This window comes from Cavia porcellus, unplaced genomic scaffold (genome assembly GCF_034190915.1).
Source record: "Cavia porcellus strain 051 isolate PalLab524CR breed Dunkin Hartley unplaced genomic scaffold, mCavPor4.1 scaffold_5, whole genome shotgun sequence".
Taxonomy (NCBI): domain Eukaryota; kingdom Metazoa; phylum Chordata; class Mammalia; order Rodentia; family Caviidae; genus Cavia; species Cavia porcellus.
In genome coordinates, this window is record NW_026947488.1 from 55828769 (window position 1) to 55843151 (window position 14383).

The 14383-nt window shown below is 40.4% G+C and overlaps 1 protein-coding gene across 1 annotated transcript in view; it reads left to right on the plus strand.

Moving 5' to 3' along the window:
• Col6a5 (collagen type VI alpha 5 chain) overlaps window positions 1-14383 on the plus strand; it is a 124593-nt gene that overhangs the window by 77101 nt on the left and 33109 nt on the right. Inside the window, exons 25-33 of the mRNA XM_063248977.1 lie at window positions 2202-2264; window positions 5323-5373; window positions 5477-5512; window positions 6817-6879; window positions 7945-8007; window positions 10139-10174; window positions 10304-10340; window positions 12545-12556; window positions 13197-13684. Of these exons, the coding sequence (XP_063105047.1) occupies window positions 2202-2264; window positions 5323-5373; window positions 5477-5512; window positions 6817-6879; window positions 7945-8007; window positions 10139-10174; window positions 10304-10340; window positions 12545-12556; window positions 13197-13684 (849 nt within the window). The remainder of the gene's footprint in view (window positions 1-2201; window positions 2265-5322; window positions 5374-5476; window positions 5513-6816; window positions 6880-7944; window positions 8008-10138; window positions 10175-10303; window positions 10341-12544; window positions 12557-13196; window positions 13685-14383) is intronic.

Consider the following 14383-nt stretch of genomic DNA (forward strand, 5'->3'; position numbering starts at 1 on the left):
GGCTGGCTTGGACCCTTGCTTTAGCAACGACAGAAATGAAAACTAAAGCAATAGTATGACTTTATAGGCAAAAGTTCTAAATAAAAAGTGAGAGAAAATAGGAAAAGCCTTCAGCCTTAGGAGCTGACAGATACCAAGCTGGGCCCTACAGAAAAGGAAGTAAAGGAAAAATAGGGAAATAACTCCTCCTTGGGTCGCTGGAGGGCCTACACTCTGATGAAGAGGATAAGACTGGCCAATTAATGAAGAAACAAGATCCATTTTATGGGGTTCCATGGTGGGCTAGGGTTCAGTCAATCATTATTTCAGTCCCGAGCTTGGGAGAAAGCCTCCTGACCTGAGGGACAGTTCAGTTCTCACGAGATAGATGCTACTGCTCTGCAGGAATCCAAGGTGACACTTTGTGTAGACCTCTGGGTGTAACTGAATGTCCCTATAAATTTCTAGTCCTAGTGTTCTCAGACTTGAAGGGCAATGCAGTGGGGTGGGGATAAATTTAGGGCTAATAAATCCCCTTTTGCCAAGCTTTTAGACAAGCATTCCCTAAATGAATAGTCTGCCTATCTGTAGAACTCAGAAGGATTAGACCCAGAATTTTTCAAAATGAAGATCAAGTTTTGTTCTATTTTTGGTTACTTATTGAGCATTTATAGGCCCAAGAGAAGAGTCATGATTTTTAGCAAAACCTGCATGTATTAGTCATTTTCTTATCGCACAGACCAAATACTTGGAAAATAGGTTTATTTGGCTTTCGGTTCAGTGAGCTCTGTCCACGGTTAAGTTGCTGTCAGGTAGGAATAGCATGGTAGATGAGAAGCATGGAAGAAAGCTGCTCACCCCATGGTGGCCGGAAGTGGAGAGAGAAAGAAGAAAGAGCCAGTGGCAAGAACACAGCCTTCTGGGCTTTGCCCCCAGTGGTCTGTCCCCAGCCAGACCCTACATTCCAACAGCATACTCAGGTATGAGCTTATCAATGGATTAATGCACTGATGAAGATAATGTCCCCATGATTTAAGAGCCTTCCAAAAGCCCTGCCTCTAAATACGCAAGGAACTGGACTATAAACCATAAAACTCTATTTCAGAAGAAAACACAAATTGTGCTTTTAATACTAAAGGACTTTGCCCTTTCTGTCGGGTTTGAAATGTCTCTCCAGTCTCACAGATCCGATTCTGACCCTGTCCCCTGCCTTTGCTTCCATAGCACTGCAAGCTTTATCACACACAACTTCCTACATGGTTGTTTGTTTTTCTAAACTAGGCTGTGCTTATGAGGGCAGGACCACATTTATCATGTTCAATAGTTTATTTTTCATGAAAATGATATAGGACAAATAAAACTCCCAGCCTGTTAGATGTCAAATGTGCCAAATGGTCTCACGTTGAGGAATGAAATTACAAACCAAAGGGAGAAGTTAGGGGAGTTTTATTGGGAATAAGGAGAAGAACAGTTCCTGTATTTAGGAGAGGGGATGTGTGTGGTTTAGCCATCGTTGCCCTTTATCAGGGGTAATTCACACAGCAAAATCACAATGTGAGCAAAACTACAATCAACCTCTAGTTACTATTATGGTTGCTTAGCTAATATTGATCAAATAGAGAAATTGAGTCATGTAGCAAGGATACATGGAAAGATCAAAAGAATTCTTGGAAAGGGAGGGGAGTATAGGTCTAGATATTCTGGTCACCCATCTGTGCATCTGATGCTTGTCTGAGCCCACGGGCCAGGTGGTGCTAATCACAGTCTAATCTCAAATTGGTGTTTTCTTACAGGCGTGGCTATCTGTCTTCAGATTCACCTTCAGCCACAATTCCGATGTTTGTATTATTTTGTGCTGACTGCCTTGAAGACTACACATAATTTCTCTCTAACTTAGCTGTCTATAAAAAATAAGCATTTTTTGGTTGGTCACATACATTAGCAGATGAATCAACTTTCCATGGAGTGGGATTTCTACTCTTTGCCTTCTCTGTTGATCCTTTTATAGCACTGGGAAAGCAGTACTTGAGTTCAGCCCTGGGCCATGCTCTCTTACTCTCTCCTTGGGGAGGTTCATTATGTGTGCCTTACATAGTGCCCCCTATTGAGGTGCTGAGCGCTCCCTGAGAACCTTTCGTTTCTCCACCTAGTGGACAGACTTCCTGCTGTGAGAACCAGGTTTGATTTTATCAGTCTGAAGCTCTTCTTACTTCATTTATCAGGGGGAACCTGGAGTTCCTGGAGTCCCTGGGCCAGTGGGGCCACCTGGACAGCGCGGAAAGCAGGTATGAGGTCGGGTACCCTTCCCTTCCCTCACTCTGAGTACTCAGCTCTGAGGTAAGAAGGAGTCTGACACCATCAATCCAAGCAACTAAGGCATGGAGGATTTTTCAGCAAATGGGAAGAGGTGAGGGCGTTTCTCTTATCCTCTAAGCTCTTACTCTGCAGCTGGTCTGCTAAAGAAAGAAAGATTAAATGGCTGAGGCAGAGATGAGGACGGATGGATTAGAGCAGGAATTTCAGTATTTGAATAGCCAGTTCAGTTCTGTTGGCCGAAAAACAAAACTGCCTATTTCTCTTCCTTTCTTGAAAATTTTGAGTAGGACCAGGAAATGGGGTGCTGCTTTTTCAGGGTACATTTTGTCCTAGTAGCTCTGACTGTACCACAATCTTCACCCTTAAAATGGCCAATAGAGAGGCAGATATTCCGTTCCTTTTAAAAATATATTTATCATAGGCACTATTATAAATACTGTAGAAAATGTACCAAGTGTAGGCATTATTAACAAGAGCCAAGACAGAAAACCCACCTACGTGTACAGCAATGGAGAAATGTGCCGTGAACCATGTAGCCAGTGCAGTCCTGAGGTGGGGAGGGGACAGGAAATTAAGAAAAAACTAGACATATACCAAAAGGACAGCTGGGAGCAGGTGGGTCCTGAGCTCTCTGATGGAGAGGCAGCAACAGCCCAGTATGGCCTGCATCTTTATTTATACACAGTAAAGAGTGGGAAAGCATGCAACAAAGTCGAAAGTATGACAAGGTCTCAGTGTTTATCTGAGCACACTGAAAGTGAAACATTCTCAGAGCTCTCTGAGCTGTGGTTCACAGGGAGGAGCGCCATGGCCAGACATCTGCTGGACTGGGCTTGCTCTAGTCCCAGGGAGTTCACTGACCTCCAGCGCAGCTATGGCTCAGCTGCCCCCACAAAATGGAGGGGGAAAGTGCGATACACTCTGCCTTAAGAAGAGGGCAATCCTGTTGTCTGTGACAATAAATGAACTTGTAGGACATTAAATGAATGAAAGAAGCCAGGAACAAGATGACTAACACTGGGCCACATAATCTCATTTACAAATGAAATGTCCACAGGTCAAGTTCAGAGAGCAGTCACGGCCACCAGAGGCTGGGAAGGGGTGTGAAACTTCAGAGAAGAGGAAATATTTCAAGAGCTCTAGTGTACATCATGGTTCCTATAGTTAATAACAATATAATGTAGTTTTTAAAAAAAGATAAAAGGCATCCAGGGAGAGAAAAGAGGAGAAGCTGATAAATAACTCCACAGAGCCAGGGACTTAGAAAGGCACAAGAGTGAGCTGCTTACCTGCCACGGCACTCACAGACAGGGCCTACGTAGAGGGTTCCAGGGTTCCCTCAGTGCAGCTTCTACCCACAAAATGTAGTTAAAGGCTTGCAACTACCTCACCATCTAAACAGTACCTACCTGTTTGTAATCTAATTTAAAACATGAGTACTCAAAAAAGGAAGGAAGAAAGGAGAGAGAGAGAGAGAGGGAGAGAGAGAGAGAGAGAGGAAGGAGAAACAAGAGCAGAAAAATAGGACTAAAATTTACCAAGTATAAAAAGTAGAAAAGGAAGATAAAAAGAAAAAATATTCCTAGTTGCACCATTTCAAGGTATTTATCACTAACATCTGATAGAGAGAGAGAAAGAGAGAGAGACTTAGCTCATTTTCCCTCTTAGCATTGTATCAGGAGTGTTTTTCCACTTACATTTCCCCCTCAAAGTCACTTTTAATAGTTTCAAAATATAGTACTGAATGCCTTAGTACTGGACCAGAGTCTTATCATTGGAGATTTAATTTGCTTTCAGTTTTTCACTGTTATAAGTAGCACAGAAATGAACATTCTTCTAGCCAACTAAAATTTTGGACAAAACTATAATTATTTTTTCCATGCTGAGGATTAAATCTATAGCCTTATTGATGGTAGGAAAGTGCTCTACCACTGAGCTGCATCCTCAGCCTGATAATAAAGAAATTTCATGGCTAAGTCAAAAAACATGTATATGTTTAATGAAGCTGGATTTTGATTGTGCCCTTAAGAAAATTCAAACAACATATGGATTCCTTTGTTATGCAGGAGAATGCCTGTTTTGGAACTTATTTCTTTTCTATGTTGAGGATACCAATAATGGGTATTAAAGCTTTCCCCTTGACACAGTGGTATCTCCTTATTGTTCCAAATTCCACTTTTTATGGGGGGCTACTTATGAGGAAGAACATTTCCTCCCATATATTTATTGGCTATAGTTCATCTTTAGGGGTCTCCTTATCATATTCTTTGGACCAGCTCCTACTTTTCTAGGAAAGAAACTACCACTGATTCTCCAAGTTTTGGATGGCATTCCTCTCTGCTCCCCACCATTGCTCCAGAGTGGATCTCACTGAAGGACCATGGCATCTGGTGATAAAGGGTTGAAACTTGTAGCAGCGTAATTTCTCTGCTAACCCAATCATGCCCATCGCATACAGGACAGTCCCGAGGCACTGTGCTAACACTGACTAAAAACATAAATATAAGATAAAATACACACAAGAGCCATACATTCCTCCCATGTGTGTAGATCTCCTAATCTAAACTGAAGGGGCTTCTTCGAGATCTGAACTTGAGATGCAGTACAGATGTTCCCAAAACCTAACAGGAACCAGGTGACCAGAAAAACTGTTCCTGAGATAGATTCACTGCCTAGAGTCCTTAAACCCTTGTAAAAACCCCAATCTTTCACTCTAATAACCAAATTCTTCTTTTGGAAACTTGCCTGCTGTGTTTCTTTACAGTGTACACTGATCTGAATAAACTCTTCATTTTCTGAACCTAGGAGAAATCTTTCACTACAAATACAAAAGGTCCTCTGTGTACTGTCTAGCATGGCAGGGGACATATCATGCAGTAACACCCATGTCCATAGTTCAAGGTCCCTGAGTAGGTCCTCTACACTTGGAATTCAATAGCTTTTCTCTCCCGATACCAACACTTCCTTTGTATAGATTACAATACATTTTCACTTTTAAGAAGTTGAAATTAATTGATATGTTTACAGGGAGATTATGGCACCCCAGGCTATGGTCATATGGGACATAAAGGAGTAAAGGTAAATATGGAAACCTTTTTTAAAATTGTAAATCAAACCTAAATAATATCATCATAATGACACAGCATGTTGATTAATCTATGTAATCTTATGAAAATTATAGGGTCCAAGAGGATTCCCTGGAGATATGGGGCAGAAGGTATTGTACACATGAACTTCTTTTTTCTTTACCATGATCTTAACTTCTATCTGAAGAACTGCAAACATCCTGAGGCTCTGAATAGAGTAGGAAAGGGATGGGAAGGGATCAGGACAGTTTCTTTCTGGGCTTCATGAGCAGGGGACACACACTCCTGTGAATTTTCAGATTGGAAAATATTGTCCTGTCTTTCACTGCCTGCTGTCCCACACCACGATGTCCTTCCTACCTTTAAATGCCCTCTCCACTTGGTCTATTGTTTTTTTCTTAGTTGCTTTTTGTTCTGTATTATTGTGATTAATTTCTTCTTACCTGAAAGACTACAAAAAGTTTCTCATTGGTCTTCCAATTCTATTTTACCCCTCCTCCAGTCAATCCCAAAGACTACTATTACCAGATTTTCCCAAAGCAGAGATTCAGCATGCTGTGTTCTTGATTGAACATCTTCCACGATGGCTCATTCCTGCCAGACTGAAATCCATTTCCATGCTGTCGAACTGGACACACCTTCTATTTCCACTAAAGTGGCTCACAGTGTATCTGTATACACTGGGATTCTTCTTAAAATTTCCTTTTCAAAAAAAGTGTCTAGAATGGTGTCTTCCACACAGTTGGTGCTCAAATAAACATGCAAAATATGAGTTAAAAAATAGAATGCTTCATTAATCTAATCAGCTATAGGAGAATAGCCAAAGTTTTGAAAACTTCTAGGCATGTTTCAACTGATGAAGTAGCAATAGAGATTCTTTCTTTAGACAGAAAAAGGAACAAGAAGGTGCAATATGCAAACCATTAGGCAGGATAAGAATTCTGATAATAGAGGGTCAATTTCTAATTTACTGATAAATACAGAAACTTAGTGTATTTCAATTTACCGATAAATGTAAAATAAGTATATTGATAAATAATTGTCAAAATTAGTTTCCCACCAGAGTTAGAGTAAATTTTTTTATCTTCAGCTTTTTCAGAAGTGATTCATGAATTTCGGAAGTAATTCAGTATTTAGCATTCTACTAGTCAACACTCCATGTTTTTCTTGGTTTTTAAACATTTTCTTTGGATGTTTTTAGTAAATGAGCAGTCACTGAATTGATATTAATGTGTAAATCTTTGCTTTATTAAAATGTCATAAACAGTTTAGAGAGTAAGTGTACCAATGATTTAGTTCCAGGTGACAGGGCAAGATGTCATTTAATGTTCTATTGGCTTTCTTTAATATAAAATATAATTACGTCAACTCAGGTTTGTTTCAGAAAAAATTTCTTATCTTTTATAGCATACATTTTAACATTTGAAATCTTCAGGGTGAAGCTGGTAATCCTGGAATTCCTGGGGAGATTGGACCCAAAGGATTTAGGGGGCTGACTGTAAGTGGTCTGTAATTACAGGCATAATAAATGTTCCTTCTGCTGACTCTGGCTTTCATGTTGTAATAATGAAAGTGAATTATTGATCCATCTTCAAGGACATCCAAAATGCCACTAGCTAGCTATATGACTGTTAACACACCTTTTTTTTAGGGTCCGTATTTCTGTAACATAAGAATTGAATTTAGTGACATCTAAGGTCACCTTCAGCTCTAAAAATCTATCGTTTCATAAATCTGAGCTATTTTAAAGGTTTACAAATTGATGCCCAGATGTTTTGGATGTATCCATGTCTCCCAAGTGTAAGGCATGTGTAATTCCCTGTGAGTGGAAATGGAGTTGAACGTGTCCCTCTGTATCCAGGAAGGCTTTCTGTGATTCCACTGTCCATAAGAAAGTCATAGGAGACATTCATTTTAAGGAAAAATGTTGAAATCTTCTAATTAGCAAAGCACAGAACAGAATTCTACGCTTATTTAAGTTCCAAATGCAGAATCAAGCACCCTTTCATTCTAAAGTTTGACTGCAATATCAGTGGTCATCCTTCCTGTAAAAGAGATACAATTCCTGTAAAAGAGATACAATTCGACAGACATTTCCCACAGCTTTCCCTAGCATCTACAGCCCTCACTTTGAAATACAGAACTGACACAGCCCATTTGTGTACTATTATATATGTGAGGACTCATTTTGCTTATTTTATGATTTACAGATGAGAGATTTTTTAATTAAATCTTGTGGACTCTAGTATATTTGCTTTTCATATTAGTACCAATCCCAGTTTATGACTAATTTGGATCTAAATACACTGCCAGTGCCAGAGCCAACATGTCATGTAATGAAAGGGTTAGGAGGGAAGTGGATAGTTTAGAGATGGCTTATACTACAGGTAAGCAATTTACCTGAGTTGAATTAATAGTTGCTGTCAATTAAAAACAAATTTTAAAAAATTATAGTCTCATCAAAATTGAAATAATCTTTTAAAAATTTATTTTTTACTTATTTTTTGATAATATTCATTGATAGATATTATTGAAACTAATGTATGTTCCTATCTGCATGCAGCGCACTATAGGCTTGAAAGGTGAAAGGGGCGGTCGTGGATCTCAAGGTCCTCCTGGGCGGAGAGTGAGTAAATTCCTGGGAATTACATAATGTGCATGCTGGTTTCATGGGAACTGTGTGGAATTTAAAGTCAGAAGTTCAGATTCTGCTTCTTCCTAGCTTTTATCCTTGGGGCAGCCGTTGGATCTCTGTTTCTAAACTGAGTGTGACATGTATTGTCCTAATCATCTTAAGAGGTAGCTATGAGGGGTAGGTTATCCAATACAAATAATCTACGAACTACAAATTGCAGTGCTAGTGTTTGGTCTTCTTATGATTTATTACCAAAGCCTTTGATGAAGGAATGGGATTGCATAAGCTCCACAGAGTTGTCCTGGAAGAGTTCCATTGTGTGAGGCAGATTGCCAAAGCATTATGTTGCCATCTGATCTCCAGAATTTTGTCTCTAGAGAGATCAGGGATCTAGCCACAACTTTCCATTCTGATTCTATTATGAAAGAAATGTAACCTCTGGAAGTATTCTCAAGCAGAGTAAGCATCTCTCCTACAAAATATCCTTACCTCTTGTTAGTGTCTCATGAGATTGAAATGATTTTGTGATATGTCTGTCTCCCCTCCACAAGCACAGCCCAGGGATAACCAAATGTCATCAAGACCTATGTTTTTTGGAGGGGGCACAGATAGCATTGTGTAAGGAGAGGATAAGCTCATTATCTTGTTTTATGCCTTGAAAAGTTCTTGAATTTAGGACTTTATAGAGGAAAAATGTGAATTGTTTTGTTGTCAACTGAATCCTTATTAGAAAGAAAATCAACTAGTGTAGGGGAAATTTGATATGATCTTTTCTTTCTTTTGCAATGTAGGTAGATATTTAATCTCTAGGGCAAGCTGGTCTTCTGGCTTTTTCTTCTTGCCAGATTCTGGGCTGTCATTTGGGGATCCCATAATTTTCTGCTCTTATGCTCTAACCCACTGGACTGCATTGGAATGTGGCATCTTTATTTCAGGCCCTTGATTCTCAGACTTTTCTTGAGAACTTGCTCAGAGTTATTCTTAAACTTTTTCTTTTGAACTATACTCTCCACAGTCCCGTAAACTGTGGGCTGCTTACTGTATCAGTTAGAAATCACTCTTGATTCTGCTTAAAAGGCAATGCATCCTTTTTTGCCATAACTTGAAAAAAAAAGGCTAAGATTGTAACCTTTTAGTGATATGGATCAGAAAAACATGTTTCAGTGAGTAGGATCACAGACATCACAGGGTTCTGGTTAGCATCAGCCACACAGATGACATTTAACTGTTTAGTAGATGGATGAATTGATGGATGGAAGGATGGACAGGTGACCCAATGATCACTTAGAATAGAGGTTCTTATCTGATATCCCTGGCTGAACTTCTGAAGAGGTGTAGGGGATTGTCAATAAAATTACACAAGTGTAGCCCTATAATAACTCTTCCAAAATGATAATATTAGCATTCATTAGTTGTCCAAAAGGATGCATGTGTGAAAATATGTTGAGATCCACTACCTGATTCTGATAAAAGGATGCAAGAAGATTTAAAAGACAAGCATTCAAGCTGCTGAGAAGCACCACTGACTTCTTTCAAGAAGCGTTCCCTGATTTACCTACCCAATTGGTTGTATTTCTTTCCTCTATAACTTCTTGGTACTTATACGTGTAACATGGATGCACTTCTTTTTAGTCATATCCATGTTGCTATCAGCAGTCCATGGTTGTTTCATGTGTTGAGATTATCATCTCCATAATTTTAGAGTCCCTGACATAATATAACTGCACCTCTGAATTCTCAGTAAAATTCCTCTCTCCTCAGGACTGCTTTTTGGAAAGTCTACTGTTTACAATTTTAAGCTTTCTTATTAGAAATACTTTCTTCTAAGTAGTGTATATTTAATACAAATGTCTGTAAGAAATACTCTTATTAATTTACTTCTTTCCATACTAGGGAGAAAAATCATTCAGTTCACTTGGATGAACATTAATTTACCTGATCTATTGCTTGGTTTGCTCACTTGGTGTGAATGACAGAGGTGTATTGTAATTAACCCACTAGAGTTAATGACAACGCCCTGCCAGCTGAGCTTTTAAGAAAGAAGGTGGTTTTCTTTGTTTCTCTTATTTTATAACTGAAGACCTCAGCTTACAAACAAATTGTTTTGTTTTTGTTTCCCTAGGGTCCTAAAGGCATGGCAGGAGAGCCTGTATTTTCTGTATGTATCTCCTTATTCATAAAAAAAAACCCAACCCCTTCACTGGGAAATAAGATACAACTCCTGGGAGAGCACTGTATTCATACACCCTCTCCCCTCCCCATCCTCCCATTCTTTTTCCATTTACAGCAATGTGACCTGATCCAGTTTGTGCGGAAACATTCTTGTGAGTATCCATGTGTCATGGAGCAAGAGCATTGGTGGTTGGGGAAGGACTGCATGTAGATGGATCTTGGCCAAGGCCAAGGCCAAGGTCACTAGTTGTAGAAGCTTCTCTAACAGGACTATCTTGAGTGCCTACTGTAGTGACCTCTCACATCAAAAGTGGGAGGAAGAAAAGGTTAAATAGGAGTTCCTCAGCTCAAGACGGGACTGTATGCAGGAAGAGAAAATATGTGTGTGGGAAACCAGCAGACCACTTCAAAAGGTGTATAAACCAGCTTGTATTATTAATATGATAACTGTGCAAAAGAAGTGAGGAGGCACGATATTAAATGGGCAAACGCGGGTGCTTAGGATTAGTTAGTATTACTTAGATGCCGAAGTCACTCAAGAGTTGGTGGTCCTTCAAACCAAGGAAGATGAGTTTCCCAAAGCTATGAAGTTAGGGAGTCAGAAAGTCAAGAGGCAAACCCAGGAAGCTGTCTTGGTAAAAAGAGTGAGGCCAAGAGATAGAAGAATAGTACTGCAGAGATGGGAAAGCCTGCAACATATGGGCAGCTTCCAAGGTGGGAAGAGGGAAGTCAATGGAGAGAAGATCCAAAGGGCGGGGAGGTGTGAGCACTACCAGCCAAGGGTAGGAGGTGAGAGCCTGGCTCCAAGACCACAGGGAGAAAATAAAGGTAGAACTCTGGTGGGGAGAGTGGTGGTCAGACTCCTCAGAGAGTTGGCGGTCTTCTTGGTGAAATCAAATTGTGATTTCCCAAGGATGAGGTAGGTGGAGACCAGTCATTAGAGAGTTTGGGCTTTGAAGGGAAAAGTTTTCCAACACTGAGTCAAATGAATTAGCTGGTAGTCAGAGGACTGAAGAAGGATGGGTGGATTCTATCAGCATGCAATGTTGTTGGTTAGACTGGCATGGAACTCCACAGTACAGAATAGGGTGTCAGGCCTTTGTGGTTCTATAGATGGTGTCACCGAGGTCCTTGAGGTTGGATCTCTGGTATAACACTCCATGCTCTCCACTCCTGCAGCAATCTCTTGCCCAGGGAGGAGGGCTGAGTCCTGAGCTGGTGGCTGGGACCATCTTTTGTGAATAAATAGATCTAGGAATCTAGGGGAACAGAAAGAGAAAGGGAGAGGGTTGGAAATAACAAAAGAGAGGCTAAAGCATCATTTAAAGGGAAACACAGAAATAGAATATTTTTAGGAAATCTAAATAAAAGAAACATAGTAGAAGAAATGAAACTTAGCTTTGATAGATCTGAACCCACATGTTCGTCTAGCCCCTGAGTGTGGCCTCACAGTTGCACCTGAGGTTCTCAGTCAGCTGCATGAGACCTGGGCTGAGTGCTGAGATGCACAGGATGCTGTGGGGTATACGTGGTGCCTGCTGACTGTCAGCGTGTCAGGAGCCAGAGGAGATGCAGATGTGAGCTGTTAGTACAGCTCCTGTGCGGGAAACATGTGCCAGGACAGCAGAACGGAAGAACACTTTGTCACTGAAGCTAATAACCCTTTTATTAGATGGAATGACTCACTCGCTTCCTAGGAAGTGAATAAATTAAACATGGAAATTGTTAGGGCTGTGGTTTCTTAAAAGATTTACTAACACTTGCCCCGATGCATCTCAGGTTTATAGAGTAAATCAGTCAGAGAGACCAGATGTGTTTTGCTTGGTGAAATCCTTGGAATTTTTTTTTTTTATTATTCTTTCTGGGTGTGAAGATCACTTCAACAGAAGAGGTATATTTTTAACCAGAGACAAAAGTTCATTTAAAAATACTCCTGTGGTTCTACAGGAAAATAGAGATTCCCAAGGTATTCATCAGAGAGGAAAACATGATCCATATTTTAGCACTGTGTTGCTGACTGATTCTCAGAAGACGGTGAGGAGAGAGACAAAACAAATTGCATTTCAGCCATCTCACCATTTAACCCGAGCCCCAGCTGTTGTGCTTCTAAGACAAGCAATCAGTGTTTCAGTTTCAACCAAAATTCTGCTGAAGTCTGCTGACCGTGGCTCAAGGGGAAAAGGGCAGGAAGGTTCACAAATTAATAGAACTCTGTAGGTATCCTTTTCAACTCTCTAACCTCATTTTCAATTACAGTCAAGTAAAACAGGCTTTGTTGAAATATTGCATTTTGGATATTTTTTGTTTGTATTCCAAAAATGTAACAGACTCTTCTCTCTTTTTCTCTTTTGTGCAGCTTGTTGGAAAGGTGAGTGCTCTTACCATATTGATTCTTGCTGAAATAATGACCGTGTTTTGATCAGACTAATTTGAACAAAACCTCTAGCCCATGTGAAAGAGGGCCTCTTTCTTGCATGCAGATGTGTAAGTCTTTTGACTGTAACTAGGATGATTCTGCACATTATGGTCCTTTCTGAATCCTGTCACAGTTTTCAACTTAGTCTCTTCACAGAGCAGGTCCTACATTGCTGGAGGACAAGGGAACAGGGCTCTGACTGATCTGTATCACTGTAATTTCCTTTTATTAATTTTTCAAATGTACATTCAATAAAACTGTCACTTTCTGGGCATGTGCTTGGTTGTAACATATACGTAGATTCCTGTAACTACCACCCCATTACAACATAGAGCAGTTCCTAGAATTTCCCTACTATCCTTATAAATAGACTGATAGCAGGCTCTGAAGTTTGCATAATGTATAGTCAAATAATGTACAACATATATAACACCTTCAAGTTTACAAAGAGATCAGTTTCCTTCTTTTGTATGTGAATACGCTACGTCTGGAGCTGGATGAAGACCTTGCTTCACCTTTTGTGAACCAAAGCTATGCGAAAGGCTTTGATCCAATGAAATCTAATTAACACTTCTGCTTGTCATTTTCATAGAAAAGTGTCCAGTATACCCGACAGAGCTGGTTTTTGCCTTGGATCAATCCTCTGGTGTCACTGAATGGAGATTTAATGAAATGAGGGAAATCATTACTTCCATTGTCAAGGACCTTAACGTCAGGGAAAATAACTGTCCTGTGGGAGCAAGAGTTGTGGTGGTTTCCTACGACTCGGACACCAGCTATCTCATCCGTTCATCTGATTACCGTAGCAAGAAGCAGCTCCTCCAGCTTCTTTCCCAAATAAAATACCAAGTCCCCACGAGGGCCCGAGACATTGGTAATGCACTGAGGTTTGTGGCCCGCAATGTTTTCAAGCGGATGGATGCAGGAGCCAATGTGAGGAGAGTCGCTGTGTTTTTTAGCAATGGTCAGTCAGCCAGCAGGTCATCCATTCTCACGGCCACCATGGAGTTTAGTGCCCTGGATATCAGTCCAGCAGTTTTTGCTTTTAATGAAAGAGATTTCCTTGATCAGGCTTTTGGGGTAAGAACTTTCTCTATTTTTAGGATTTTGATATTGGTATGTTGGAGTGGGAGTGGTGGGGAGCCAAAGAAACATGTGGTTTCTTGATCTTTTTGTGGTTTTTGCAGTTGTGTTGTTGTTGGTGTCCATGAAATGCAGTACTTAATGATAACAACAGCCCACATCCATCGCAGCCTGGTCTGCTCAGTTCCTGCTCCATGCCAGGCACTGGCCCTAGAACTTTATCTGCGTACACACCTGTTCCCACCTGTTCTCACAGTGCTCTGAAATTCACAGAGCTGTCATCTCCATAGTAAAAATAAGACAGCAGAAGTCCAGAATGTTCTCACAATTGATCTTCAATATCATTACTACCTAGCTAACTCAATTTCAGATTCAGGCCAGGTGTGGTAGTACAGGCCTATAATCATAGCACTTTGGGAAGCTGATGCAGGAGTATCCCAACATGGAGCCCAGCCGGCTCCACTTAGTGAGAATCTGCCTCAGAATAAAAAAATTAAAAAAGAAATGGAGATGTAAGCTAGCGTGAAGGCTCTGGGTTTAATCCCTGGCACAGAGACAGGAATATGGTGCTGTCAATTCCTCTGTTGGTCTGGTGTTTCTTGAATCTTTCATATGCTCACTATATCTCATCTTAACCTATGATGTATATGTTTTCCCCCAAAGCATTGGTTAACTTTGGATCCACAGATTCTGATG